This window comes from Canis aureus, chromosome 22 (genome assembly GCF_053574225.1).
Source record: "Canis aureus isolate CA01 chromosome 22, VMU_Caureus_v.1.0, whole genome shotgun sequence".
NCBI lineage: Eukaryota > Metazoa > Chordata > Mammalia > Carnivora > Canidae > Canis > Canis aureus.
Window position 1 is genome coordinate 28,809,356 of NC_135632.1, and position 23,098 is coordinate 28,832,453.

The window sequence follows — 23,098 nt, forward strand, 5'->3', positions numbered from 1 at the left end:
GGATCCTGGGCTGTGTCCCCCTGCGCCCTGGGATCCGGGGCCTGCGCCGCTGGAATTGCACCCCCCGGGGCCGGGCTCCCGAAGGCATCAGGGCGCAGCCCCCTCCGCCCGGAGCCCCCGCCTGACCCACTGGCTTCTCCCGAGGCCCCGCCGGGCGCTCCAGCCCTTTACCGAGATCCCCGGGTGTGTGGGGCGCTCCCCCCGGGGCCCTCCTCTGCCAGTGACCCCGGGATCCTGGAGGCCCCGCTGCCCTCCTGCGGCTCTGCCCGGGTTCCCTGCTGAGCGCCTCTCCCTCCGGAAGGGTCCGGTGCGGATTCTCAAAGTACCTGCTTCTCCCGGGGGCTCTCCTGTCCCGAGGCTCTTGCCACCTCCTCGTAGGGGCCCCTCCCCCACTTGATTCTTTTTTTATATTTTTCCTGCCTTCCCACTTTGTTAGAAGTGAAAATCCTTCTCTCTGTAGCGTTCCAGCTGTTCTCTCTTTAAATCTCAGGTCGAATTCGTAGGTTTTCAGGTTGATTTGAAAGTTATCTACCTAAGTTGGTGGGGCCAGGTGCCTTGGGGACCCTACTCCTCCACCATCTGTCCCCGCCCCACAACACAGTATAATCCTTAATTGAACACACAGTTTAGGCAATTTGGTGAGTCCTTTAGCAGCTTTTTTCAAAAGCTTATTGTAGCTCCAGAAGGGCTGGTCTCTTCTTATGTAAACAATTATAAGGACGCTAAGGAAATTGATGAAAGAACCAAGTCACTAAGAACTATGTAGAAGGATATACTGTAATGTATGCCATAAAATCGGGGGGAAATAGGCAATTTGTTGTGTAAAGATACATATGTAAGTGGTAAAATATGAATGGGAATGGTTATTACAAAAATTCAAGCTTTGGGTTTCTTCTCTGGGGAAGGAGGGAAATACAATCTGTGTGGTGCACAGAGGGAGTTTTGCTGGATGTATGATCTATGGTGGATATTTATTGTTGATGTTAAATATTGTTATACAGTTTTTTAGGTAAGTTATATTTCTTCAGTTTTGAGAATGGAAAAGGCAAAATAATGGTGAAGAAAAGCACAAATTAAGTTAGTTGGAAAACAATTTAAGATAGTAATAATGATAAGGGTAAACGTATTGATCTTAGGTTGATCGAAGTATCTTCATATTGTAGTTTTGAGGGGGGAGGGCAAAGGGAGAGAGAGAACCCCAAGCAGGCTCCACTCCCTGTGCAAAGCCCCCCTGCTCTCAGGATCCTGAGCCCAAATCAAGAGTCTGATGCTCAACTGACTGAACCACTTAGACCTAACCCGTTCATACGGTATTTTTTAAAAATTTAAATACGTGCTATGTACAAGACACAACTAAAATAGATCCCCAGAAGGAAGGGTTGAAAGTAGTAAGATAAGAAATATACCAGATAAATACTAACAAAAGAAAACTATTGTAGTCCTTTAAATAATGGGAAAACTGGACCTTAGGACCAAATGTGGTGTCGTTTATTTCCTGTCTCCAATGGCTGCTCTCTATCCTGAGCCTATTCCATCCTGGCATCTGCTTCTGACCTTCCAGGACTTTTGGTTGATCATCTCCACCTATTTCTGTCTTACTCCACATTAACCATTTTCAAAGCTCAGAATCTTTAATCTCTCAACTCTAGTAGTGCATATCATCTGTGTACCATTCATTTGGTACCTATCATAAGCTGTGTTTTAGTGTTATTGATATTCATGCATTTCTTTAATTAAATTGTAGTAATCTAGAGCTAGAGACTATACCTTCTTCATCTTTTATCACCCACCATCATCTCCCCGTAGGTCCTGCCATATGGTAGAATCAAGTCACCTGACATATAGTAGAAAGTCAATAAACATGTCAATAGTCGACTAAAAAATGGCTTCTGAAAATGCATTAAAAGCTCTTTCAGGATGCTTGAGTACTTTGCCAATGCTATGTATTTACATTTTCTAAGCAATCTCTCAGCCAAAGTTTTAGAATGGGAAGAGGAAAAGACACTGTGGTTAGAGAGTGATCCATAGTTGTGCGGAGCTATGGGTGAAGACCATTAGCCAGTAGGAGGGTGCCCACCTCTGGACCTAGCTGGAAACTCGGGCAGGCTCATTACTGATTCTCAAGCGCAGAGACTGCATCCAGTAAACTTTTTGTCTCTACACCTGGAACAAAGTCCGACATGTAGTACACAGTTAATAAATGCTTCTGCAAAGTGTGGCAGAATTAAATATTAGTCTCAGATAATTTAATTCTTCCTGTGGCTTCAAAACAACATGCTGTCAAAGGCTTCCCAGTGTAGGACTTTAGCTCTGGCTTTTTTCCCCAGGGAGGGTAGACAAGCCAACCCAGCTGAGGCAGGATGCAGATGTTAGCACTAGAATTGGTGCTCTGGGCTAAGGGCTGATTGGAGCAAAGTGGGTAGAATGGATTTGGTTCTCATAGCGGATAGTGGGCTGTGGAAACATGAAACAGATGTTTAAAAATATGATGAGGAAGCCCATGGAAGAGCTCTTCACTGTTTGTGCTATTGACCAATGAGAAATAGCTGGAATTCCTTCTTGCTCAAGATAGGCTGTCTGCTGGAAACATTTTTAAAACATTCTGGTTTTTGAATATGCAATATATAAAGCATGTAGTATAACTTTAAAAGTGTATGGTAGGTGTATGGTAAAAATAAGTGTGCCTACCACCTTTGCCCAATGTTGTTCTCTCTAAAGATATCTACAGTTGCCAAGGTATTCCACTTATTTTTGGGTACACACAAGCATTTCATATTTGGATATACATATATATGTTTATATGTGTTTATATATTTTCAGACAAATAGTTCATCTAATAACATATTATATTGAATCTTGATTTTTTCATCTAACAACCACTGTGGTTCTTTGTATTTTTACTTGTGTTATTTTAAAAAATACTAGCCTCTAATATTGTCTAATATATTGTCCAACATTTGCTTTGTGAAAGAATGAATGAATGATATAATAATAATCTCTAATTCATTCTGAACCTAAAAGTCACCTACCAGCAGATTTTGTAAATGCCTTCTCTTACAGCCCATTCCCAATATGTGTCTTTTTGCTTATAAATATATTCAAACCTCAAAATTAATCTCAAAAAGATTCATCCTATAGGAACCTTCCCTAAATATTGCCTTTCACACTGTCTTGTAGAGGTTATCTCCAAGCACTTAATACTCTGCTATTTTTGATTGTCCTCTGATTCTTATTTGTTAACATAATGACCATAAAGATGTGAATAATACTCAACAATTTTTGGTGAATACTTATTTGTGCCACAGACTTCACAAAGCACATTATGTACATTTCTCATTAATTCCTATGACACACCTTTCTCTCCCCTTAGTGAGAAAATTCCATGTTGTGGTCTTTGGTCAATTCTAGGGTCCCTGTATAACCTCCCACCTGCCATAGCACTAAAACCCTTTCTCCTACTTTTTATTACCGTTCCTGCCTTCCCTTTCTCAATTTCCTACTGTCTTACTTCCTGAAATCACTTGCCAAGTAAATGTCTTACACTCGAATCCTCATTTGGGGTCTGCTTTTAGAGAAATCAAACCTGAGGAAACTGAAGTATAGTGTGTGAATAACTTGTTCAAGTTTATGTATATACATCAAGCAGCAGATTCAGGGCTTGAGCCCAAAATTATGCCCAATAGTGCCTACCTGACTGCCAACTAGATAGTTAAGTGCTTTGAAGCAGGCCAATGAAAACTGTATTCCCTCTGTAGTGTGTTTCAAAATGCAAGCCAGAATCAGAGCTTAATACATAATTCTGCTGGTCAGTGTTTTAGACTGTCTTTTTCTCACCCCAGCACATCAGGACATGCGTTTTAGGCACTGTTAGCTAAACACATGTGCTCATAATTTCTCCTGAAACTATGATTTTAAAAAAGAGTTCCTCATGCTCATGTAGTGCCTGAGTGTCTTCTTGTTGTTCTACAGATAGCAACTTCATCCTTGCGAATGCCCAGGTGGCTAAGGGGTTCCCCATAGTCTACTGTTCTGATGGCTTCTGTGAGCTCGCTGGATTCGCCCGGACTGAAGTCATGCAGAAGAGTTGCAGCTGCAAATTCTTATTTGGAGTTGAAACCAATGAGCAGCTGATGCTTCAAATAGAAAAGTCATTGGAGGAGAAAACAGAATTCAAAGGAGAAATTATGTTCTACAAGAAGAACGGTGAGTGGCTTTCCTAGATTGGTGCTCATTGGGCAGTTGGGAAGGGTCACCTGCTTTCAACTCAGTAATTACTCCATAACTCACATTCAAGCTTACTGGCATTTCCCATAAATATACACTGTTATTGAAGTTCCACAAACGACTCGGGCAATAGTCATGTTTTAGCCATTAGCAGCATAAACTGCTTGAAAATTTAGCATTAGAATTATAACTGTTCAATGTTATATATTAACTAAATGACTATATGTTAAAGTGAAGTGTCTTATAATTTCACTAGGTCATTCTTAAAATACATATTAGATATGATAGTTGTTAATATATTATTAATAGATGATCTTATCCAGGGATATTCTCCAAATTACGTGCCTTTAAGAACCACATCTGAACCACAGTCATTAAGACAGAAATCCGAGTGTTCACTGGCAGAAGAGGAAGTTAATGTAAAGGACAGCATAGGCATTTTCTCTTCCAGTTCCTTGGCCACGGAGCCTTTCTCACTACTTTTTAAAAGACAAAATAAGAGGCACGTGGTGTACCTCAGAGTAGGAATAAATTTGCCTAGACTCAAAATTGCTGCTGAGGAAAGTGTTTTCCTGTGGCTGGTTTTGTGTCTCTTTTCTAAATAAAAGAAGATATAGGGACCGGTATGGTATCTGCAGTGCTTGGGTCTGAAGTAGGAATTGGTTTCTTTACCTCATGGGTCCTGGTAGTTTGGATGAATCCAAGAGGCATGATCCTGGGGAAATGCCAACTCAAAATTAGAACAGATTGGGGCACCTGGGTGACTCAGTGGTTGAGCATCTGCCTTTGGCTCAGGTCGTGATCCCTCTTCCTATGTCTCTGCCTCTCTCTCTGTGTCTCTCATGAATAAATAAATTAAATCTTTTTTAAAAAAAGAGAACAGATTGTCATTTTCCAATTTCTAAAATTCTTTTTCTTTAATAGTTTTCCCTGAAATAACATCGCTGTCGAGATTTATTTCCATGCAGGGCTACCAAGCTAGAGAATAGACTTCCTCACCTCTTTTGAAGTTGGGCTGGGTGTGACAAAATTTTGGGCCAGTGATATGCAAAAGAATGATTTATGTAACTTTTAGGAAAAATGCCTAAAAAATACAATTGTTTGTCATCTAATTTTTCTTCTCCCTTCCCATAATATTATGGACTGTATTGTGTGTCCTCAAAATTCATATGTTGAAGCTCTAACCCCACTGTGACTGCATTTGGAGAGAGGGCCTTTAGAGAGGTGATTAGAGTTAAATGAGATCATAAGGGTGGGGCCCACATCCAAATGACTAGTGTCCTTATAAGAAGAAGAGATACCAACGATACAGGCACATGGATGAAAGGTTATGTAAGTACAGGATGAGAGAGGCCTCAAGATAAAACAGCCCTGTCAGCACCCTGATCTTCATTTGCAGCCTCCAGAACGATGAGAAAATAAATTTCTCTTACTGGAATCATTTCATTTTGGGGTCTTTTTGTTACAAAATCTAAATTGCATTCTAACTCTGGGTTTCTCAGCTTTGGCACTGTTGATTTTTTGGGTTGGTAAATTTGTTGTGGGAGGCTATCCTGTACATTGCTGATGATTAGCAGCATTTCAAGCCTCTATATTTTGCTCTCAGCACTTAGTATTGGGGTCACTATCAGGAAGAGGTATAGCGTCCTGAACATGGGAACCTCATCTTCTTTTATAACTTATTTGTCTTTGGAGGACAGTCTTTGATCATGTGAATTTTGGATACATGGTAGTCATGAATTATTGGAAAGTACCATTCTAGGAGGAACAGAATATCCAGTGCTTTGGTATTAGGAACATAGTTCAGACCTTTGTGTCCTTCCCAGTGTCAATAGATAAGGCCTGTGTAGCAAATATGATAAAATAAAAGGACTCCAGCTCTGTGTAATTATACCGCAATCACCGAAGAGAGCCTGAGATAGAAGAAAATAGGAGATGCCATGGAGAATGCAGACTGGTCAGGAGTGATAAAACCACCATCTGGTGGAACAAAGAGAAAAGGGATATTCTTTGTCTAAATTATCCGCTGACTGCAGATTTGTCCTTCTCAAGATAGGTGCCTTGTATAGGTAACTCCAGATCCATCTGAACGTCTTCCTTTTTAAGCCAGCTCAAAATATCTAAATGTGGCAGCACTGAGAAAGGTTTAGGCCAAGGGGCAGAATCTAGATGGGAAGCCCAAAGGATGGAAACTTTAGAGGCCAGAAAGGTAGAAAATACGGAGTACGGTGTGGGAGTCAACACCCAAAAGAATTTCCTGAGCCCAGGATTTTATAAGATGTCTATAGCCTTGGACCTCCTTGGGTGGAAATGATTAAAGGCACCAGTCTGCTGTAACCCAATCAATATGGAGAATTGTCTGACATTTTGAGCCAATAAATTGATCCAATTATAAGTGATTGAAAATTGCTCTCTTCCTTCTGATAATCATGCTGTATGTTAGCTAGTTTTGTAAATATCTCTCTCCACATACAATGGTGAACCTTTGAAGCACAACCAATACATGAGTTGTTTCAGCATGTCCAGCAGGTAGAGCTTGAGTTTAGAGCAGGGTCCGTCAGACAGTTATTAGTTCGCAGGAAATGTTTGCTGAATGGAATTGAAAGTAATCATTAGAGGGACTTATGGATACTTCAGAGGATGTCTGGATTTCTGATTTTTAAAACAAAGCTTATGCCCTCAACAGTCCTCCTTCTCGCCTTCATTTGGCTATTATTGATAATGCTGCTATAAATATCAAAGTCCATATACCCCTTCAATCTGTATTTTTGTATCTTTTGGGTAAATACCTAGTAATGTAATGCCTGGATCATAAGATAGTTCTATTTTTAACTTTTTGAGGAAATTCCACACTGTTTTCCAGAATGGCTGCACCAGTTTGCATTACACCAACAGTGCAAGAGGGTTCCCCTTTCTCTGCATCCTCACTAATACCTGTTGTTTCTTGTGTTGTTAATATTGTTAATTTTAGCCATCCTGAGAGGTGTGAGGTGGTAGGTATCTCATTGTGGTTTTGATTTCTATTTCCTGATGATGAATGATATTGAGCATATTTTCATGTGTCTGTTAACCATTTGGATGTCTTTTTTGGAAAAGTGTCTATTGATGTCTTCTGTCTATCCTAAAACAATTTTAAAAGAGAGATACTCTTACATTGTCATATTACAGATGAAAAGGCCAATATAAAGAAAGAATAAGAATTTTAAAAATTAAGTAATAATTAGGAAGACAGTTTCACAGATAAACATAATATAAATCTACATTTGGTATGCTATGGTGAGCATAGCAAAATGTGTATAATTGTCAAATCAGTATATATTTGATACTAATATAACATTTTATTTCAATTATACTTCAATAAGATCATCTATTTTCAAAAAATAAAGCAATTGCATAATTACCATAAAAAAGTAATCACTGATTTATAGAATTTGTTCAGTATTGTGTTGTCACATTGTGTATGATTGTATTAAGAATCCCATTTATTTCAAGTAAAGCACCTACATACAATTCACACATAAAAAAATACAATGCAGACTTTTGTCTAAAATGGAGATATTTTACACTTTCATGTTTAGTAGTTAACATTTCTCATTACTTATCCTCCCTCTAGATAGTCAAGGGTCTACCTATATCAGAAATGAGTACCATTAAGATGCCTTTTCAAAAAGCAGTCTCCTCCACTTCTATTGATATCAAAAGGCATTAACTAGGGCTATTCTAGGCAAACAGATGTATGGCTATCAGCCAAGGCTAACCATTTTATTAATTTGTGTTCATTCTGTCATTGTTTCTTTTAATATGTGCAATACTAAAATCTTTGTGGTTTTCTCCTTTTCTTATACAGAGCATACTTTGCACACTATTCTGCACTTCAGCAGAACAGTATATATTCTCTAGGACTGTGTATACCTTGTAGAACAATGTATGCTAAAAGTCATTCATTCTCTTTTATAGCTGCATAGTATGATATCATCTGAATCTATCATCATCTATTCAATCATTCGTCTGTTGATGGACTTCTGCGTTCCTACTGGAATGTGGTCTGTTTTCTTTGCCTTTTCTGCCCCTCTCTCTTTTAAATACTTTTATTACTTAGAAAGTTTGTGTCTTTTTCTAAAAGTTATCCTTAACATGAGGCATTTATTTACCTTTAGGGTACTTACAGTCCACTTTCTCAAGATTTTGTCTTCATTTCCTACAATAAACAATGTTGTGACTAGCCGGGAGCCAATTCTTCCTTCTTATCCTTTCCCCTGATTATTTAAAGTAATTTTTTTTGTACCAGTTATCATCTGTAAGACAGCATGTTCATTCTGCTCTCCTCGTAGTCTCCCTTCTTCCTCTCTGACCTCTTTCATAGTTATATTTACATTGTCAGCAAATAGCAATTGCATATATTTTGTCATTCTTATACTCTGTCATTTAATCTTACTGCTATTGTTAAATATGCCTAATGATAACCGTATATCCTTAGCCCAAAGCTTCTCCAATCTCTTCTTGATTTCCTGAAGCCTGATCTCTGAGCCATCTCAGAAAGAGCTCATGGGAACTGTTTTCTCTGAATTCTTGCTTGTTAATAACTGTGTAACTGTGGCCTTTAGACTGGTAGATCAGTTTGGCTGAAAATTAAGCTTTTGGTTCATATTTTCTTCATTTAAATATCTCAATTATGTTATTCCCTTATGTACTGGTATAGAGTATTATTTTACCTTAGAAGTGTTGCTATTTAAGTATCTTGATGTTTTGTCCTGGATGTTCAATGAATTTATTTTATTTTATTTTTATTTATTTTTTATTTTAATCCAATATTTTTACTGGTGTATATTTTGGCATAGGCCATGGGTCAGCACACCTGTTTGTAAAGGGCCAGATAGTAAATACTATATGTATTGCAGGCAATCTGTCTCAAGTACTCCTTTCTGTCACTGTAGTGTGAAGCAGCCCTGGAAAATATGTAAATGACTAGGTGGGCTGTCTCACAATGTGTCTATGTTGACAAAAACAGAAAGTAGGTTAGATTTGGCCTTCAGGCCACAGTTTACGGATAGTTGATACAGAATGTTTAGAGTCAGATTTTACTTCTGATATGTTATATGTCCTTTCTTATTTATTTAAGTCTCTTTTATTGTAGGAAATTTTTCTTGAATTGTAATTGTCATTATTATTTTTCCTATTGCTTTGACTCTCCTCTTTAATAACATCCAATTATATCTCTATTGGGTCCTCTTTGCGTGTTCTTTATCACTTTGTCTTTTTCATTTCTTTTTTTTCCCTTTTTTTTTTTTAACCATGTGTAGTTTATTTCCTTTCCCTTATTCTTGTGGTATGCATTCACAATGTATTTCTTCTCTTTAAAAATCTTCAATCCTTTGTCTTCTGTTTATGTGCCCTCCTGAGCTCAGTTTGCTCATATTATTCATATCATTCTTTGCCTAGTACATTAGTTGCTAGGGCTGCCATAACAAAGCACCACACACTGTGTGGCTTAAACAACAAGAATGTTATTTTCTCAGTACTCTGGAGGCTGGAAGTCCAAACTCAAGATGTTGGCAGAATTGCTTCCTTTTGAGGTCTCTCTCTCTGGCTTGTAGATGACTGCCTTTTCCTCTCGGTGTCTTCATATGATCTTGTCTCTCTATGTTTTGTCCTAATGTCTTCTTTTTATAAGGAAACCAGTCAATATGACTCAGGTACATCCATATGACTTCATCTTAATTAATTCTTCCAAGATTCTGTCTGCAAATACAGTCACATTGTGAGGTCGTGGGGATTAGAATTTCAATATACAAATTTTGAGGGAATACATTCATTCTGTAATACTTATTCATGTTACTTCTGAGTCTTTAAGTTACTGTGTGTTGTTGTTTCAAATTTGGTAAGGTTTTCTTGATTACCTTTGCTTTATTTTGAAATGTTTTGGTTTTGTGTACTCCATGGAATATTTTGGGTGTGTTTTTACTTTATGTAGGTTTTTTGGTCAGATAATTTTTTAAAAGATTTTATTTATTTATTTGTTTGTTTGTTTATTTATTTATTTATGAGAGATAGACAGAGGCACAGGCAAAGGGAGAAGCAGGCTCCATGCAGGGAGCCCGATGTGGGACTCAATCCTGGGTCTCCAGGATCAGGCCCTGGGCCGAAGGCAGCGCCAAACTGCTGAGCCATCCAGGCTGCCCTGGTCAGATAATTTTTGTCTTTATTCTTCTCTTTTATCCTTGTCTGTTGTTTGTTTGAAAAATATGTTTTCTTTGACTTTTAGAAGAATATTGGAAATAGAGGTATGCTTGGAAAACTTTCCTAATCTATGGCTCTAAGTCCCTTCTGCCATCACCAGAAAGTTTTTTTCTTTTTTATTTTTTTTAAAGATTTCATTTATTTATTCATGAGAGACACACACATAGAGAGGCAGAGATATGGGCAGAAAGAGAAGCAGGCTCCATGCAGGGAACCTGATGTGGGTCTCGATCCTGGAACTCGAGGATCATACCCTGAGCTGAAGGCAGACGTTTAACCACTGAGCCACCCAGGCATCCCAGAAAGTATTTTTTCTTAATCACTTTTTAGCACAGATACATTTTTGCTACTTCCTGAGATTGGTTTCCTCTCCTAGCATGGCCTCTCCCACACTAGTATTTGAAATATTTTCTTTCTTTACCCTGATCTTCATGCTCTGACCAAGTAGAGTTCTGGTTCCAACAATTTCCAAGAAAGATTTTCTCAGAGTGTTGAAGGGTCAGGCAACCCCAACACCATCCTATCTTTGTGTAGCCCACTTGTAATCACTGTAAATTGAAGAATGTAAAGCTCCTTTGTATTTTGTTTTTTAAGATTTTATTTTTAAGTAATGACAGCCAACATGGGGCTTGAACTCACAGCCCCAAGATCAAGAGCCCACCCTCTAAGCCAGCCAGGTGCCTCTCCTTTCTAGTTTTAATTGTTTTCAGATCTGTCTATGAAGTCCTCTACTTTCAGAGCATTTCTTCTTTTGGGAATAGAGATACCTTTTGACAATTTATGAGACCCCCCCAATCTCCTAGGCCTATTGGGAATTTTCCTTTTCCTATCCTGTTTTTTCCTATGCAGCTGTTGTTCCTACAGAATCTAGCTTCTTAGTCAACTAATCCTTCACAATAGAGCTAAAAATACACAATGAAGAAAGATAATCTCTTCAATAAATGATGTTGGAAGAACTGGATATCCACATGCAAAAGAATGAAATTGGACCATAATCTTATGTCATATGTAAAAGTCAACTCAAAATGGAGTAAAAACTTAAGTACTAGGGGTATTGCCCTATCACTCTGTATTCTGAGGTCCCAAGGGGACCATTGTCATACAGTTTGATGTTTTTCATGGATTTCTGATTTTGCTACCTTAGTTACTTTTACTTTAATTTTGTGAAAGGATTGGGGATATCTCAAAAACCAAGTCCTTACCACCATGGCTCTTTCATGTAATACTTTAAACAATTTCTTTAGACATTGTACAGTTGCTTTGCTGATATAAGCCCAGTCTGTGAGAGTTTCATTCTCCTTCTTTTTTTTCTTCCTAAATGGTGATTTGCATGAGGCTTAATGTAGAAAGGGTCCCTTCACCTCTTGTTGACCACTGAGTCATGCATGGCTCATCTGTCTGATGTTCCCCTTATAGCATTACAGCTGAGTTTTGTAGCTGGTGGTACTCCCTAAATCACTTTACCTCCCCTTAGCTCTTAAAAGGTGAGCACACTCATCCTTCATACAAAGAAGCAAAGAGAGTCTCTGAGAAAATAAACTGGAACATCCTTTGTGCTCTCACATTTCCTCAAAAGTAGGCAGCCACCTCCATGTTGATAAAGAGGTATCTTGACAAGCAGTTTTTCTCAAGTCCCAAATACAGAAATAAAAGGTCTCTAATGTCTTCAGTGTTTCCAAAAAACTATCCAACACAGCTTCTTCCTGCTTCAAAGCTGTGAAGCCTCAGAGTGAAGAGATTATCTCTAGTCTCCCATATTCCTTTTCACAATCTCACAAACTGAAGGGATACCGTAGTATATCATGTCATATTGCCATCTTCCAGACTCTAGCTTCTTCCTAAGGTTTTAAATGGTAGAAAGTTATATCCTCCACCATGGTAGATCATCATGATTGGCTGTATGGGCCCCAACCTTTACATGTTAATCTTAGCATATCCTCTACAGAAATCTTACCTTTCAAGTCTATTTTGTTTTTCTTTTAATTTATTTTTTATTTTAAAAAAATTTAATTAAAAAAAATTAATTCTAGTATACTTAACATAATGTTATTAGTTTTGGGTGTAAAATATAATGATTCAACAATTCCATACATCATCCTGTGCTCATCTTGACAAGTACACTACTTAATCCTCATTATGTATTTCATCCACCTCTCTATCCACCTACCCCCTGATAACCAGTAGTTTGTTCTCTAATAGTTAAGAGTCTGTGTCTTGGCTTATCTCATTCTCTTTCTTTTTCTTTTTAAATCCTTTGTATTGTTTCTTAAATTCCGCATATGAGTGAAATTATATAGTATTTGTCTCTGACTGACTTATATTGCTTAGCATTATACTTTCTAGATCCATCCATGTTGTTGCAAATGGCAAGATTTCATTCTTTTTGATGGTGAAATAATATTCCATTCTATCAAGCCCAATTTCATATTAGCTAGATCCCAGGAAGAAAAAGGCTGGAAGAGAATAAAAATGTCAAAAGAAAATTAAAATGGCACCATTAATTTTGCAAATATCGTGTCCCGATGTATCAGTTTGTTAGAGATATCACAACAAAATACCACACAAACCAGTGGCTTAGGCAACAGAAATTTATTGTCTCACCCTTCTGGAAATCTACCATCAAGGGGTCAGTTGAGTTGGTTTCTTTGAGGGCGGTGAGGAAGATTTTGCTCCATGCCTCTGCCCTAGCTTCTGGTGGTTTGCTGGCAATCTTCAGTGTTCCTTAGCTTGTAGAAGCATCTTCTTGATCTCTACTTTCACCTTCACATAGTATTTTCCCTATGTGAGTGGCTGTGTTGAGATTTCCACATTTTTATCAGGACACCTGTCATATTTCATTAGTGCTTACCTTAATGTCCTCACTTTAACCTGATTACTTCTGTAAAGACTCTATCTCCTAATAAGGTCACATTCTGAAGTACTTAGGTGTTAGGATTCTATCATTTCTTTTTGGGATGAAAGTAAACCTAAAACACCTGGTTACATTCACATTAAATGTATTACAATTTGCCCCAAATTGTCAACTAGTAAACAAAGAAACCAAGATACATAAACATCCTCTGACTTCAAGGTCCTTGCTCTTAAGCCACTGAATCTGTGGAAAGGGGATTGGTACCACCTCCCAGGGACTTCTCTAGGGATGTTTGACTCAATAATTGGGGGGGGGGGGGTGCTGCTTTTACCATCTAATGGACAGGAGTCAGGGATGCTAAATGTTCTATAATGTATGGGTTGGTCTTGCAATTGAAGAATTGTCCAGTGTCTAACATAGCTTTCTTTCTTTTTAAATTTCTAAAAATTTTATCGAGGTATAATTAGTATGCCAAAATTACACATATTTAATGTATATGATTTGATTAGTTTGGACATATATATATACCTGTGATACCAGAGCACAATCAAGATACTAAACATATCCATCACCTCCAAAAATTTCCTTGTGTTCTTGTGGCTTGTTTATTTGTGGTAAGAACCCTTAACATGAGATCTATCCTCTTAACTTTATAGAAAGTGAAATAAGCCATTCACAGAAGGACAAATACTACATGATTCTACTTACATGAGGTATCTAAAATAGTCAAACTCATAGAAGCAGAGAATTAAAATTTTTTTTTCTAATGGTTGAGGGGAGGAGAAAAAAGGTAGTAGCTGTTAGCTGGATATAAAGTTTCAGTTTTTAAGGGATCCCTGGGTGGCACAGTGGTTTGGCGCCTGCCTTTGGCCCAGGGCACGATCCTGGAGACCCGGGATCGAATCCCACATCGGGCTCCCGGTGCATGGAGCCTGCTTCTCCCTCTGCCTGTGTCTCTGCCTCTCTCTCTCTCACTGTGTGCCTATCATAAAAAAAAATAAAAATAAAAAAATAAAAAAAAAATAAAGTTTCAGTTTTGCAAGATGAGTAAGTTGGAGAGAACTGCTGTATGACATAGTACCAAAAGTTAACAATATAGTATTTTGCACTGTATGACTTTCTAATGCCCCATCAGGTTTTCCAGGAAGTGAACACTGGCTTCTAATTATCTGAACAGTATTTTGAGGAAGGCTTTAATTTCCCATTGAATTTCCAAGAAGAAAACCTTAGTGTAATGAGGAATGGTTAAACTTTTATCTTGTTTCAAATTTCACCCATTTCAGAAAAATATTGTCACTGACTCATAGTACTTGTCATGGATGTAGCACATTCACATGGACTCTGCATTCCGAGCTCTTGCATTCCCTGGAATTCTGCATATCGATCCAGTTATCCAGCTGCCAATGCACATCTTTTGCTGCAGGCAGGCACACCTGAACACTTCATGTTGAGATGCATATTAGTTTCTCAGAGATGACCTCACTTTAATTTTCTGTTAGATTACAGTTAATAATACTTAGTGCTTTTTTCTGAAAACAAGCTATATAATCATATTAATTATGATTTTTCAGTTCTAAATAGAGAAGAGGGAAGTACAAATATTTGTTACAAAAGGGAATCTTGAGTCTGGTAGAGTTTTAGATAACTCTTTTCACTCACAAATTCACTCATTCCTGGGTTACCTTCAAGAGTTGCCGTTTATTTCCATGTACCTTCTGAACTATTGCTTACTGTTTTTCAGTTGACTTACTTTATTTTTTAAGATTTTATGTATTTATTTGAGAGAGAGAGAGCACAAGCAGGAGAGCGGCAGACAGAAGGAGTGGGAAAAGCAGATTCCATGCTGAGCGCTGAGCAGGAAGCCTGATGCGGGGCTCAATCCCCCAAACCTTGGGATCATGACCTGAGCTGAACGCAGACACTTAACTGACCGAGCCACCCAGGTGCCCCTAGTTGATTCACTTTATAAAAATTCAAATTGCAGGATCCCTGGTGGCTCAGCGGTTTAGCATCTGCCTTTGGCTCGGGGTGTGATCCTGGAGTCCTGGGATCGAGTCCCACATCAGGCTCCCTGCATGGAGCCTGCTTCTCCCTCTGCCTCTCTCTCACTCTCTCTCTCTCATTAATAAATAAAATCTTTTTAAAATAATTCAAATTGCAAGCAAAAGAAAACTAAATCACTACTCTAAATGGAAAACTGAGATCTCTAGCCTCAAAAAGAAGGTAACCATAAATAAATATGCAATGAGGGGCACGTGGGTGGTTCCCTCAGTTAAGTGTCCAACTCTTGGTTCTGGTTCAGGTTGTGATCTCAGGATCCTGAGACCGAGCCCTGTGTAAGGCTCTGCGCTCAGTGGGGAATCTGCTTGAGTTACTCTCTCCCTCTTCCTCTGTACCAGCACACATCCCTTCTCGTGTGCACATGCATGCACGATCTCTCTCTAATAAATAAATCTTTTAAAAAATAAATATGCAGCAAAACATTGTAATTTCGTTTCTTGAAATTAATATATATATATATATATATACCACGAAATCTAAGTAACAATAAATCTAATTGATTATAGTGTACCAACCAGCACACTTTTCTTTTCCCAATAAAAATTCAGGTAAAAATGAATTGTCTCACATTTACAGATAAGGAAACTGTTGCACAAAAATAATTTGAACACAGAAGTGTGTGTTATGTGATAGTCCTCAGCTTGTCAAGACATGGAAAAATGCCTAGAAATATCAACGCTTTTTAAAATATATATACAGTTAGCTTTTCAACATTCTGTGATAATGGACTTTAAATATTTGTGACAATAAAAACAATTTATTTACAATTTACTATTTGTAAATATTTGTTTAAGGAGGATTCCTGGGGGGTGAGGAATCCTTTGTTTATTTGGCTGCTAGATGTATATTCAAATGCAAATCAGAAGCTGAAAAACTAAATTGTTCAGTAAATAAAAAGTCGCATTGGAGTTAGGGGAAAGCTGGAACCTTGAAACTGAGGAGCCTTCTCTTGGGTGACCAGGGGTGGAAGAAGAGAGGTAGGGGAAGATTGGAAGAGAAGATGAGAGAAGGAGAGTGAGAGAAATGAGGAGACATTGAATGTTGTCTTGCTCATTTCCCTCAAAATGTTTAAATATAGGTTGGATGTACTAGCTGCATAGTTCTGTTTCAATGCACATTAAAACTAACAGATATTGGGATCCCTGGGTGGCGCAGCGGTTTGGCGCCTGCCTTTGGCCCAGGGCGCGATCCTGGAGACCCGGGATCGAATCCCACATCAGGCTCCCGGTGCATGGAGCCTGCTTCTCCCTCTGCCTGTGTCTCTGCCTCTCTCTCTCTCTCTCTCTCTGTGACTATCATAAATAAAAAAAAAAAAAAAAAAAAAAAAAAAAAAAAAACTAACAGATATTAAAATGTAAGGTATTTATATGAACTACCTAAAATACGAAGAGTATGCCTACCACTAGCTGGGCAACACACTGTCTTTACTCTGGCACACATATAAACTGTCAGAATCAGGCATATGCTTATTCAGTCTTATGAGGTCAGTTCATAATCAAGGGCAAAAGGAAGCAGATTTCCTCATGAACTTTCTTTTTCTTTTTTTTTTTTTACAATGAGCTGCTCATAGCAGATAATTATAGTAAGGAACACCACTTTCCTTCTAACACTAAGTTTATATGTAAGATATTCTTAGTGAGTTCTGTTACACTCAGTTTTTCAAATGACTTTGCATATGATTTTTAGAATATTTGATTATGCCCTCCAGGTACTTTAGAATTGGAGCTCAATATAGGAAAAGAGACAAAGCCTTGGGGTTGTAAAATGTCAAATGATTCTCAAAATTAACATTTTAAATGCACTGGCATTCCCATTCCTGTTAAGAGATGGGCATTGCAAATAGAATGGTTTCCACATAAGATCCAAATTTCAGAGCAAGGGGTGTCATGCCCATCCATGTAATAAGAAAATGCACTTTAATGGAAACTGTAGTGTCTTCTGTGGCTGTGGGGGTTCCCAGCATGGGCATCACTCACAGTCGCTTTACATTTCTACCACATCCAAAGAACAATGAGGCAAGCAGTGGGCCAGGAACCTATTGCAACAAGAGTTCGAGAACCAGCCTTGAGATTACAGAAAAGAAAAGAAACTTTATTTTAAGGTGGAGCAAGCCCTGGGGTGGAGGGAAAGGTAATTCTGAGTGAAGCAAGATCATTTTCCTTCTTAGCCCTCCCATAGACGCAGACCAGAGTTCCCAAGAAAGGCAGCACAAAGGCAAGTGTTATCCTTTGATAGACTCTCCTCAGGCCGTTGAGATTGTCAAAGCCATGAGCATTAGCCTTGCTTGGGATGGTCCTTAGGCAGCAACTGAAAGCTTCGGAGTGAGCCTGGAGGACAGTGAAGAGCTTAGAGTCTTAAATTCTTGGAAACCAAGAGGACTAGATTGTAGAGACACTTCTGGATTTTGGAAGTATCTGTGAAGAGCCCTGTTGGGTTCACATTTCCTGAAAAGCTAGTGAAGGTCAGAGCTTGGAAACTTTTTTCCTGTGAAATGGATAGAAGCAAATTCTTACCTGCAGGCATGTGGCATCAAGGAGGCACAGTACAGTTTATATAATGTCCCAGTTAACTATTGCTGTGCAACAGCTACTTCAGAATCGAGTTGCTTACAACAGTGGCTGTTAGCAGCTTATAGGATTGTGGGTCAGGAATCCAAGCTGGGCTTGGTAGAATGATTCTTCTTTCTTTTGGGGTTGGCAGAGGTTGGTTGTTAGGTGGTGTTCAGAGGGACGATGCTTCCATGTTCAGATTGGAGGACCTTGAATGACTTCACTCACATGTCTGGCATCTTAGAAGTCTAGGATCTATTGGGACAGAAAACTGAAGTGTTTACACAGAGCCTCTCGTGGAGGCTTCCAGATAATCTACTGGTCCATGAACCAGGCAGAGGCTGTGAGACCTTTTGTGACCCAGTTTACGATGTCACCTGCATAGCTTCTTCCGTGCTATATTGGGATTGTGTTTGGAGCAGCTGCAAGGCTACCCACATTCATGAGGGGGGGAACCTAGATCCCAATGCTTAATAGAAGGAGTGACCAAAAATGTGCAGCCATGTTTTACAAACTCCACATCTAGATTTGTTGAAACACATTTATTGAGGAAGAGAGAGAGTAGCAAGAGGCAAGAGGATATTTAATTCTGATGCTTATAAAATGTATGGCTTTTCTAATGTCTAAAGGGACGCAAATAGGGACCATGCTTCCCACAACTAAGTGTATTCAAGAGCTGTGGGTCAGCTTGTTGCTGCTTGCTCTCAGTTACTTTCCAGTCTGATTCCGCTGAGGTTCTACTTTAGACTTTGCATGCCCCAAAATAGAAAGCCTTTTATGATGCTTTTATGATTTCATGATGATTCTCCAATATGTCTGTGCAGTCTTTTTAATATTTTGTGTGTGTGTCGTTCAGTCTTGATAGAAGATTGGAATTTTATATTTCCCTCCTGTGTCTTTTGCATTCAAGATGTGGGGCTCAGTAATGCAGCCAAAAACCATAGGGTGATGTAGCCAGAAGGTGAAGGGCTCTGGGACAGCACAGCGCACACCAGAGCGGCAGGGCCCAGGTGGCCTGAACTGGGAGGCTGCCTGGCAGTTCATATTTTCACTTACGTGTATTCAGGCTTGGCTTCGTCCTTGTAAACATAGGCAGCTCTCCTGGGCTAGGTCTCATGCATCTGAACAAGCTACTCTAAGAGAAAGCGTGCTGCTCTCTTTCTGTGCCCACAGTGAAAGTTGCTTTGTTGAGTCACTGAGCAGGAGTTTTATGCCAGTCCTTTTATTGACGTGCTCACTCAGGCTCTCCAGCCAGGGTGATCAGAACAAAGTGAGGCAGGGGTGCCTGGCTGGCTCCGTTGTGTTAAGCATCTGCCTTTGGTCATGATCTCAGGGTTCTGGGATTGAGCCCCACATTGGGCTCCCTGCTTAGTGGGGAACCTGCTTCTCCCTCTCTTCCCTGCTGTGCTTGCTCTCACTTTCTCTCTCTCTCAAATAAAGAAAATCTTAAAAAACAAACAAACAAACAAACAAAAAAACACAATAACAACAAAGTGAGACAGCCCTGCAGATCAGGCCTCTGTGCATTCGGGAACCACGTAGTTCTCTGGGTTCTGTGGAGACTGAGTGGTCACCGTTGCCACCTAGCCAGTCCTGCATGCCTTCCCTTCTTCACAGTCAGTCTTGTTGACTAAACAAAGTCACTAAACGACTTTGGTGATAACAGCTCATATTTCCTGTGTGTTTGCTGAGGGCCAAGCTCTGTGCTCTACACTTTGCCTGTGTTGTTATTCCATTTACTCCTGGCACCAGTCCTTTGAGGCAAATCCTATTAATACCCCATTTCATAGTTAAACTCATTCACAGAGAAGTTAAGTGGACTCCGGATGCATGTGCTCTCAGACACTAGGTCATGCTCGTGGGCACGGCAAACCTCAGCTTCCGGCTGTGGACCCTGTGACTCCCCCTCACCGGCCCCTGGGTTATGGGAGAGAGCAGCTTCCTAGATGCTGTACTTAACTCTCTGGGAAGAACTGGCGAACTGACAAAGAAAGAACCCTATTAAGTGACTCATTTTTGTACCTGTGGCTATTCATTATTTCATCTTTATGAGCCGGAAATGAAATGTAACCACAAACAATGTTTGAGATTCTTTGGAGTGAAACAAGTTCCCTTTGCTGTATACTAAGTATGTACGCTAGTTAAGTGACTTGGTTTGTCTGAGCCTCAGCTTGACCTTCTCTGACACAGGTAGTGGTGCCACCCTCACTGAAGTCTGATGGAGGGCCAAATGAGATAACCATTGCTCAGCACCCATTATTAGGAAAGGTACATGATTTGTAGGATCCATCGCGAAGTGAAAATACAGACCTTCCCCCAACACCTCATCTTTAAAAAGTTCTACCAAAAATTTTAAGATAGTAATAGTGGACCATTTCATCAAGACCTGGGGCCCTCCTGAGTGCACAACCTGTGCAATTGCACTGGTTGCATGCCCATGAGGCTGGTCCTCAATGTTATAACCCTTCAACAAATACCCCTTCCTCCCCTGGCATGTTTCCCTCTCCAGAAGAGCCTGTCTGCTCCCATTTCCTGGAGCGCCAGACCTTCAGAACCTCCCACTTAGATGTCTGAATCCAGGGTCAGAACCCTGGCCTGTTGCCTGGTTTCTAGTCCCTCCTCACCTCACTAGAAAAGCCATAGACATGTAACCATCTTCAAAGGGATCCCATAAAGATTCTATGATGTCTTAGCTGAGAGGCTGTATGGCATCTGAGTTGTAGGAGAATTATAAGGCTAACACGAAAACTTACACCATTTTCGACCTGCTGTACTTTTACCATGAGTAATTATATAATATTGACTGGTTACAACTGTTTAAAATAGACCTGTGCTTTATTTCTCAATGATGAGCCTTTACTCTGTGATACTCACCAAATTTAAACACTACCTGGTTATCAGAACTTCAGATCTATAGGGCACTCGCATGGATCCTTTTGCCCTGATGAAGAAAGTCATTCTTCCAGCTGCTGCCTTAGTTGAGACTGCGATGAGTTGGGGCCTGAGTTTCAGTGGTATTTATTTATTTATTTACTTATTTATTTTTAAAAGATTTTATTTATTTATTCATGAGACACACACACACAGAGGCAAAGACATAGGCAGAGGGAGAAGCAGACTCCTTTTGGGGAGCCTGATGCGGTTCTCCATCTTAGGACCCCAGGATCATGATCTGAGCCAAAGGCAGACATTCAACCACTGAGCCACCCAGGTGCCCCTCGATAGTTTTATTTAATCAGGTGTCCGATCTACAATCTGTTCTCTTCCCTGCCTCCAAGTTGTCCCCCTCAGCATTCCTCTGACCCTTCTTCACTCCTAAGACAAAGCCTTCAGTGATTCCTCCTTGTCCTTGAGAGTAAATGGAAACTCCTTCGCCTGAGGTGTAAAGCTACCTAGCTACCTAGCAGGAGCTAGCTCTGCTCTACAGTCTACCTCTTCAGACTCAGCCTTTCTCTTTTCTGCCCACCTTTCTCTCCTCATTTCTCATCATCCCTACTCCACACAGCCTCGCTTCAGGCTGACTCATCATTTTATAATATTTAAAAAATCCCCCATGTCCTGACTTGCCTTGTGCCTTTTTACTTGGCCCTCGCCTGCTGGGAACAGCACCCCCACCCTGCCCACACACTCACATTAGACCAGTAAAATCATCATAGTTCAGTTCAAGCCTGTCTCATCTGTGAGGCCTTCACCAACTGAAACCTTCTGTTTCACATCATGCTTCCTTTCTTCATAGTAGGCACCTGCAATGAGCTGAATGTGTTTGCTCAAAATGTAGATGTTGGAAGTCGAATCCCGATGTGACGGTGTCAGGAGGTGAGGCCTTTGGGGGTGATTAGGTCATGAGGGCGGAGGCCTTGGGAATGAGATTGGTGCCTTTATAGGAAGAGGCCAGAGAGTCTTTCCACTGTGTGCGGACACAACGTGAAGTTGACCATCTGTAACCCAGAAGAGGACTGTCACCATAACCAGACCGTGCTGCCTCCCTCATCTCAGACTTCAGCCTCCCAAGCTGTGAGAAATAAATTCCTGTAGTTCTGAAGCCTGGTCTACGATACTTTGTTAGAGCAGGCCAAACTGCCTAATAGACCCTTTGTTACAACTTTCCCTTTATACATGTATCTCTCCCAGGAGATTGTGGGTGGTTACGGGTGGCTTTTTTTTTCTGGTGCTATATTAATTAATCATGGTATCTGCTGTGCCTAGAACAGTCGTTGGCACATAAGAAATGCTGAAATACTTGCTGACTGAGTAAAAATGTTTGTTTTACTGTTTCAAATAAAGCCCTGTCTTGCTCCCTACTCAAACAGCCTTGAGACATTGTATGAGTCTATCTGTACACCCTCCTGTAAACTCATTTAGTTCTTCTGTTTCAGCCTTCTGGTACCTCTCCTTCCAAATCTCTCCAGATCTCTGACCTCAACCTCCCCTTTTCTTTCTGTTTCTACACATTGGTTCTGTTGCTAGGATATTTTTCTTTTTTTTTTTCTATTTGGGGAACCTCTTCTCATTCTCTGTCTTGCAGTGATAAAGGGAATGGCATTTTGGAGTTTTCTGCAGGATTGATAAAGCAACATCTATTTGCATGGGAAGTAACAGGGTTGTCCTGAGGCATCTTAATCCAAGAATGCAGGATTGGAGGACTGGATTATTCATTGCATCCTTCTGCTTTTAGCCCTTTCTATGCCAGTTTCCTCTGAGAGGTTGAGCCAATGCAGACACATTTATTTATTTTGAGATAAATAAGGCAGCTAAGAGGTGAGTGTCTCTGGAGCAGCTAGCAAGAAAAAGCAAGGGGAAAGCAGCTGGAGAGACAGCCACCAGAGAATGCAGAAAAGACCAGCAACTTGCACACAACTCAGGGATTGTGTTGTGCATCGTGTTGGAGACAGTGGAACCCCTCTGAATGTGAAAGGAAGTATTTGCTCTCCCTATAGGCTCTGGCATGTGAATATCTCTCAAAGCTGAAAGAACTGTCTGAGAAGTACTCCAATTGTTGGCCGCTAGGAACTTGGCAAGATGGTCACATTAATTCACATTTTCAGATGCTTTTTTGAGAATAGAAATGTAGTAAAAATTATCTTATTGTAGAGAGCACTTTTGCCCATTTCCAGCATGTCTTAATGGAAGGAATCATGAATTGTGTATGTGAAGACTTGAGTTCAAGTTCTGACTC

At 39.9% G+C, this 23,098-nt stretch overlaps 1 protein-coding gene across 1 annotated transcript in view; it reads left to right on the top strand.

Annotated features, from left to right (window-relative positions):
- Positions 1-23,098, top strand: part of KCNH8 (potassium voltage-gated channel subfamily H member 8) — a 363,281-nt gene that overhangs the window by 123,568 nt on the left and 216,615 nt on the right. The window contains exon 2 of the mRNA XM_077865348.1: positions 3,970-4,203. Within this exon, the coding sequence (XP_077721474.1) occupies positions 3,970-4,203 (234 nt within the window). The remainder of the gene's footprint in view (positions 1-3,969; positions 4,204-23,098) is intronic.